The sequence below is a fragment of the Biomphalaria glabrata genome, chromosome 18 (genome assembly GCF_947242115.1).
Source record: "Biomphalaria glabrata chromosome 18, xgBioGlab47.1, whole genome shotgun sequence".
NCBI classification, from domain to species: Eukaryota; Metazoa; Mollusca; class Gastropoda; family Planorbidae; genus Biomphalaria; species Biomphalaria glabrata.
The window spans coordinates 21,029,602-21,038,393 of NC_074728.1; the positions used below are offsets into that span (position 1 = coordinate 21,029,602).

Consider the following 8,792-nt stretch of genomic DNA (forward strand, 5'->3'; position numbering starts at 1 on the left):
ATCGACAAATGTGTTGATTTAGAGATAATCTCCAGACCAGGTCTATCGACACTGTGACTATCGTCGTATCGAGCATTAGATCTAGATTATTTTCAATAGGGTATTAAGTAAAGCGTGTCTTGAAGTCCGAAGATGGACAGTGGAAGTTCACATTGCTTAAAGCTAGAACAGACCCTGCTTTGACCTAGATATTTAGCAGATAGCAAAGCAGGCAATGCAATTGCGTGTCATAATTCAAACACATTTCTCTATATCATCTGAGGTTGTCAAATGGGATAGTTTTGGTATGTGCCTAGGTTAGCTGTTAAATTATTGATCTAGCACGTGGATTGAGGGGATAAATGGAGGGATAGATGTGCACTTACCTTTTATTGGTTGAAACAATAGATGACACTATTTTTACAAAGATTGTATCAACTCGCTCTGTCTGTCTGTCTGTCTGTCTTTTTAAAAGTATGTTAACGTTTTTTTTTGTTCCAGCTGAAATTTTGCACAATTATTTCTTTGACCTCTCAACACAAAGCACCATTTTAAAAATTCATTCAGCAATTAGTTAATTAACTATTGGTAATTAACTATTTTGTTTAATGTCTCGAATAACGAAAAGAAATTGCACTTGGCTGTCTGAATTAGTTCCCTTTAAAAATCGCCCCTTTAAAGTAAGTTTGTCACATATGCACCTCGCAGAGTGGTCAGTATGTCGGCTTAAAAGAGGCATGAGTTATTAGTTCAAATGCAGGTCGATCTCCCCTTTTTAAATAAATGCTTTTAAAAAGTGAATACGGTAAAATATTCTACCAGATATCCTTTTCTTTTCCCCCGTCCCCATTTTTCCCAACTGGTCCAGACAAGTGATAGGATCACAGCGTAGTGAGAAAGCTTAAAGCATGGAATAGCGCTAAACAAATTCAGTTTGTAAAATAATTATAATCGCACAGATTTATTGATGTTGGTAGAGATCTAATACAAATTTAATTACATGACTGATTCAAACTAATTGATAATATTACTCTTCGTATTAGCTTTTTTTTTTAAGTATAATATGTGTGTCTATTGACATATGTGTGCTAATACTAACAATTATGTAACAATAAATTGTTCCTCTAGCATAACAGGTGACTGGATTCTTGAATAAAATGCAAAGAAAGAAAATGCTAAAAATTTACTTTCTTTTGGTGACTGGAACTTTATCGAAAGCCAATGATAAAGAAGGTAAATACATAATAATATACACATAATATTCACACAAACACACACACACCGACCTCTACACTCATCAGCATGCTCTGGTATCACACTTTAAAGAGTCAGTATAATTAAATGTTGGTAAACTTTGTTGTATTAATTCATTAGATTAAAAACGCGGTCCATATAAACATATAACTAACATTATTTAAGAGTTGCGCTTATTAGTTTGTTTTCAGCCATGTGACCATTTTGACATTTTCGGCAAGGGTCGCATTAAGAAAGAAGCAAAGCTTTGCACTGTGGGAACGCCGAATCACATCTCACGACGGTTGGAATATGACCCGCAGATATACGTTTGGACGTCACTGCCCTATAGAATCCCGATAGCTCTACTGTAGTACAGTGCGTCTTTATGTTTATGTCCTACCGTAGTAGAGTGCGTTTTTTATGTCCTACCTCAGAATTATTACAAGGCGCAGTGGCTAAGTGGTAAATCGCTTGGTTTCCGAACCGAGGTCCGGGGTTCGAATCCTGGTGAAGACTCGGATTTTTTAATTTCGGGATTTTCGGGCGCCTCTGCTCTTCTTGGGGGAAAAGCAAAGGCGATTGGTCGTTGTGCTGGCCACATGACACCCTCGTTAGCCGTGGGCCATCATCTGTCCTAAAGACCACAACGTTTGAAACGGTAACTCAGGACAATGTCTTGTGACGCTAGCAACAGTTATTTAACTTGTCTATAGGAAGAGCTCATCAAGTCTCGTTTCGAACGAGAACTAGAGCTTGGTGACTATTTTTTGAGTGAAAACCGGATAAATAAAATGAAAAGAAAGAAAATGCTAAAAATTTACTTTCTTTTGGTGACTGGAACTTTATCGAAAGAAGGTAAATAGAACACATATAATATTCACACAAAAACACACACACACACGATCTCTACACTCGTCAGCATGCTCTGTTTTTTTTAAATATTTTTTTTAAACTAACAAGCCCGTAGCCCCTAACCCTGAAAAATGACATGAGTAGGCGAAAACAAAGTCTGTTGGTCCTTGTGCTGGCCACATGACACTCTTGCTAAACGTCCACCGTAAAAAGAGATGATCTTCACTCCATGCGCCCTATAGATAGCAAGGTCTGAAAGATGACCATTTGAATTTGAAACGGAAGCTCTGTGAATGATGTAGAGTACATAAGATAAGATAAGACACGATAAGATAAGATAGTAAGTTTGGCTGTGTACTTTTCAATGTTTTCATGATATAGAGTTCACATCAATGGGCAAGAGGTTCGTGTTTTCTCTCCCACGGTTGCTCCATGGCGACCCAGTCTTGACCTTGTGCCTTACCTCCTACAGAAACACCACGGTAAGACCCGCCTCGTTTCTACTTCCCACCTTGTTGGTTGATTTCAACACCAAAAGTTAATGACAGTTCTCTGCTCCTGGTTTGCATTTTCGTTTCAAAAATTCTAAAGATTTTGTATTAATCCTTGTAACAGTATAATTAAGTAAGTTAGAATGAGAAGGCAATATAAAGAAATGTGGTGGAAATATTAGTGACCCATAAAAGATAACATTAAAGGCGAAAATAAAAAGATTGGGAGAGATCTTGAACAAAATAGACAAATTAAATAATAGGACGACATATTGAAAGATCCGTCTTCCAACAAAAAGCAATATTTTAAGAAAACAAAAAATAACTGGTATATATTTTAATACTGAATATATAATCTCCCTTTTCTTCTACTTAAAACCAAAGTAATTACCAAATATTAATGAACTAATTATTCCATTTATTATTACTTCATGTATTTTAATCGACTGCAATAATTGTACTCAATTTCAACTTGATCCAAAAGCGGAAGACGGAGAATAATTAGTTAATCAAGGTAAAAAGGGTTATTAATCCATATATACAGCCACATCTAATTAAGTAGCATTTTTTGCCCTTGATCGATACAAACAAAATAATTAATTACTAATAATTAATTGATTAATTGTTTGTTAAGTTTATGTTTTGTCAAGTACAACAAATAATTATGTAAAGTTTCCACAAGGTCCGAGAATACGTATGCGAGAAAAAAGCTATACACAATATGTACAAATTACCCTGCTTTACAAATTAAAATTTTTCTAATGGTGGAGAGAAAAATCATTTTCGTAAAGATTGTTGATCTAATACATTCCTCTTTATCTTAACTCTACTGCAGTGTAACTTGAGTCTGTGTAAACTTTGGTTTGATCTTCTGATCGGCAATGTCTCCGTTTTGTTTTAGTTTAGTCTTAGATACGAGCCTCCTCAAGGAAGTTTACAAACGCACAGCATCAAGGCCAATGAAACTTTCAGCATGGAGGAAATCGTCCGGGACAAGTTAGTAAACTTAAAAAAATAAAAAAGTAATACTTTTAAACTAGTTTCGTTTGTTGCGGTCATTTTTCTTGTACCGTATTCAAGGTGGCATTGTGGTTGAGTGGTAAAGCGCCTGACCTCTGAACAGAGGGATCACGAGTTCGAATCTCGGTGAAGGCTGGGATTAAGAAGTGAGGATTTTTAGGAATCCCCTCAGTCTAGCCAACTCTAATGGGTGTCTGACTTTTAGTTAGAGAGCATAAAAGAGGTTGGTCGTTGTGTTAGCCACATGTCATCCTTGTTAATTGTCGGCCAAAGAAACTGATGACATTTAAATCAATTAATCTATTTAGATTATAAGGTCTAATAGATAACTTGACTGTACTTCATTTGCGAGTATATTAATTCAAGTTATCTCAAGTTAGAACGAGACCAATGACCAGTCGTTATTTCTACCACAACCTATTCAGCGATCAAGTGGAAATTTAAAAATAATATTTATTGTACCTAACAAAGCATCAATCAAATTAAAAATTAACCAATTTATTAATCATTTTCCCCATAAAATATGGGAAATAACTTATAAATTATTGCAAGATATAGCTGCGGTTCTTTCCCCTATATAATTTTTTTAATGATTTTTATGTTTTGCTTGTTACTACAAATTGCTAAAAACAATTGGCTCAAATAAAGTCAAGTTCCCCTTTCAGACCTTGTCATCTACAGGGCAGATGACGTCAATTTCATTTGTTTCTTTGCGTAACAATTAACGAGCAGGGTGTCATGTGGCCAGGTCAACAACCAACCGCTTTTACTTTCCCCAACTCAAGTCACGTAACAATTAGAGTTGTATGGACTCAGGGGCGCCCTAAAAATCCCGAAATTCAAAATCCCAGTCTTCACCACGATTCGAACCCAGGACCCCAGGTTCGGAAGCCAAGCGCCTTCTCACTCAAACACCGCGTCGCAAATTAGAACATCAGTTATACATAATGGCTTAAAACAGGGGAAGTAATGGGATCTGTTATTATTCACAGATACGACTCTGCGGTAGGAGTCAGGAGAAGTTATATCTTAACGTCAGAGACACCAGTTGAGGTCGTGGCGTTCCTCAGTACTGACTTGTCAATATCTTCCTTCAAGCTGCTCCCAGTCAGCAGTTGGGGCGACAAATATTACGCAGTGACCGCCAAGTAAGTGCGTTTTTGATAGTGAAACTATACACTGAAAAGACGACAATCGACTGTGTCTCTTTATATAAAACTAGTCGACCGGCGGCGTAGCATACGCCGCTATTTTGCAGGGCCGGCCTTATGCCACTGCAACCTATGCGACCGCATCGGGCCCCGCACTTTCACAGGACCCGCACTTTCATAGGACCCGCGCTAATTCAAGGTGTATAATTATTAAATTAAACCATTTTATAACTTAAAATAGATTTCTTTATGATTTTAAAATTGAACCCTCACATTGAACCCAGCCCTGATAACGACCAAACTTGTTGTCCAAGGCTATATGACTCACGTGCTATTTAATACAGAGTTATAGACAGTTTGAGCTTATTCACTGACACCGTCACTCATAGAGACAGATTAGATCTAATTTATTTTAACTTAGAACTGCCAACGTAGGTCACGTGATTTGAGAGACAACCAGCAAAATATAAAAGATCCTTATAAGAGAAAAAAACAACCCAAACCTTATTTAAGAGAAAGGACTCAGTTCTTACAACTATATCTCTCATAATGTAAAAGTTATTTCCCTTATTCGATAAAAAAAAAGTTTAATTATCAATAATATTAATTGACTAATTGGTGAACTTTAAAAATTGATTCATGTTTTGTTAGGTAAAAAGAAAATAATTGTTTTTAAGTTTCAACTTGATCCAAGAATGAATATGAGAGAAATAACATGTTCAATTATCAAAAGGACGAAACCATACATATTTATCCGTATGTGTGTAAATACTAATGGATTAATCTCCTTTGTCCAGTGTCAAACCACCATTTCAAATATTATTTTTTCTCTAGTGTCAAACCAGCATTTCTAATATTTTTTTCGCTCCAGTGTCAAACCTTCATTACAAATATCATTTTTGCTCTTGTGTCAAACCACCATTACACATACTATTTTCGCTTCAGTGTCAAACCACCATTACACATACTATTTTCGCTTCAGTGTCAAACCACCATTACACATACTATTTTCGCTTCAGTGTCAAACCACCATTACACATACTATTTTCGCTTCAGTGTCAAACCACCATTACACATACTATTTTCGCTTCAGTGTCAAACCGCAATTACAAATATTATTTTCGCTTCAGTGTCAAACCGCCATTACAAATATTATTTTCGCTTCAGTGTGAACCCATCATTACAGATTTCTTCTAGTAAGAACGACAATGATATAACCGTCAAATTTATGATCGAACAACCGAAAGAGGTAAAAATAACCTATATGGGCAAGTGGTACTCAGAGGGCGATACTTTACAATTTAATCTTCAAAGGTAAGTATTGTACTTCACAGCTTGTTTTGCTAGATTATATTTGTAGAATATAATTGATGAATTGTTCGGGTGAATATATACAACGTTTCATTAGGGAGTTATTATAATTAATTCAATAATGACCTTAATTATTATCACTATGTAGTGATATAGTTTGTGAATAGAGTATTGAAGTGGGGCAAATTCTATGAGTCTGTTAAAAAAAAGGGGCAACATCAAGGAAACGGCAACTAAAAACGTTCTGTTCTATGCAATAGGAATTCCCCGATGTTAAAGCATATTTTTACAAAGCTTATACCAAATCATTCTCTCTGCCTGTTTGTTTGTCTGCCTAGGCGGATTCTGTTACACGTTTCTCCTCCCACTTCCCATTCTCGGAATAAACTGAAATTGATAACAATTATTCATAATGGATGACATGACATGAAGTAATTTAAAAAAGTTGCCGATTACTTGATCAGTTAAATAAAATTAATTAAATCTTTTTTAGATGGAAAAAAGGGGAGATATACCTTGCAACATTTGATATATTGCAGTATCAATCCTTATATAAGCTTCTTTTGCTTGTATCTTTAATCTTCTTAACTTTGTACTATTGATGATTTTACTTACGTATTACAGAGATCAATCATTTTCTATAGAACACTGTGAAGCGTCAAAGTTGAACGAAATGAGATCATTAACAGGTATCAGAAGCGCCTATACCAAACCTACAAACAGCTTCATTCTTTTATCTTCTCTTTTCTATTACATACGAAAGTAATGACACATTCTACTTGCTTTTAAGAAGTATGATAATTATGACTATTCTTAACTTATCATTCAAAAAATCTAGTAACAATGTTTGTAAAATGTTTGAGATTTTTCGGATGCTACTTCTGAGAATCATCTGAGCGCATCCATTGTTTTCCTTTACAGAAGAAGCAGTGTACATACCTATTCATTAAAAAAAAACAACAACATTAATTTTGAAAAGATATTCAATTAAGAATGTTGATCTACTTTTTTTTAAATGATCATTTTTAGGAAGTAAAATTGTTGGTACAAAGCAACTGGGCGTTTTATCAGGAAATTGTTGGTTAACGATTAGAGTATGCGATAGATCTGTAGCTGATATAGCCATTGGAAAGTACTAGAAATAAATAGATAGATAGATAGATAGATCGATAGATAGACAGATAGACAGACAGACAGACAGACAGGCAGATAGATAGACAGATAGATAGATAGATAGATAGATAGATAGATAGATAGATAGATAGATAGGATTCCGTTTTGTGTATCCAATACATAGACACGCCTATATTTATCCCTGCTTTAGATTCTCCATTGCCAAACGATCACTATGGGACAGAGTTTCTCTTATTTCTGCTGCTGCCTTACAAAGAGTTGTGGTTCGTTGCAGAGAGAAACAAAACTGTGATCACTTTAATGAGTCCGTTTACAAAGATGTTCATGGACGACTCCAGTGTGTGGAAGTCGGTAAAGAAATTGTTGGCGAAACTGTTAGTACAATTGTATATCTTCCTTTCTTCATGTTTCTTCAAGTTGTTCACATATATAGAACGCCTTGTATCTTATACATACACAGCGTTCAAAGTACTCATACTATGTTTTTTTGTATTTCCAAAGATTATATCAACTCACTCTGTCTGTCTGTCTAGTAAAAATTTTGTACACGTTATTTCTCTCACACCCAAACTCGCATGCAATTGAAATTTTACATTTTTTATTTCTTCTACCCGAAAAACAAAACAAGAATCAATAAACAATTAACCAATTTATTAATTATTTATTTGTAATTAAATATTTAGTTTGACATTGAGCAACGGAAAGAAATTGTACTTTACAAATGCGGTGGTTATAAGTTGAATTAGTTCCCTTGAAAAGGCTTGCACCATTGAGTTCAATTTAAGTTGTGCAACTTTTTAAACGCATTTAAAATGTGATCACGGCAACATTCACATAAATATCCCATTCTCTTCCAGACAGCTTTTTGTCCCAATTGTTCCTTACAAGTGATATTATCATATCACATTGAGAAAGCTTAGAGCATGAAATTGCGATAAAAAATTGGCTAAAATATTTCTAATGGTAAAGGTTCTAGATCTATTACAATATTAAACACATGACTGATCTAAACTAATTAATACAATTACACTTAAAATAAGCTTTTTTTTTAAAGTAGTTTTTTTTTCTTGTTTTAATTGTATGTTATTGAAATAAAATTTTATTAACGCTGATGAGATCTTGGTTAAAATACCCAACAAAGAAAACACTGGTTCACCTAAATAGTTTTTGACTGAGCTGAACGGAACACTTTCAGGTTAACCTGACAAGGTCAACGTACATGAACTCTAGCGACCCCATCCAGGTCGTTCTGGCTATGTATACCAAGTGTTGTCCAGAGTCTGACTATGAGAATGGGGCGCCGTCCATTACCAGTATCCTCCCTAACCGACTCTTCTATCACACCTACACTTGGAGGTAAAGTTGTCAATTTTACGTGCTCGGTAAAGTGCAATACACATTTTTTCGAGTAAAGTGCAATACACATTTTTTCGAGTAAAGTGCGAAGTTCGATCTCATTAAGACCGCTAGTATCAATTTTCACGTTTGGATTTTATAGCACCGTAACGGTCTGACCTATGAAAAAACTGATGGTAGCTCTGAATTCCTCGTCCTATTTTCAATAAAGATAGATCAAATTTAATGTATCACTAGGCTTAGTTAAAATTAAATATGAGGT

The 8,792-nt window shown here is 35.0% G+C and overlaps 1 protein-coding gene across 1 annotated transcript; it reads left to right on the forward strand.

Moving 5' to 3' along the window:
- The first annotated feature begins 1,136 nt into the window (after positions 1 to 1,136).
- LOC129924043 (uncharacterized) lies at positions 1,137 to 4,730 on the forward strand. Its single transcript, XM_056017662.1, has 4 exons — positions 1,137 to 1,212; positions 2,449 to 2,549; positions 3,460 to 3,554; positions 4,571 to 4,730. The coding sequence occupies exons 1-4, from the start codon at positions 1,137 to 1,139 to the stop codon at positions 4,728 to 4,730; spliced, it is 432 nt and encodes a 143-aa protein (XP_055873637.1).
- The last annotated feature ends 4,062 nt before the right edge of the window (positions 4,731 to 8,792 follow it).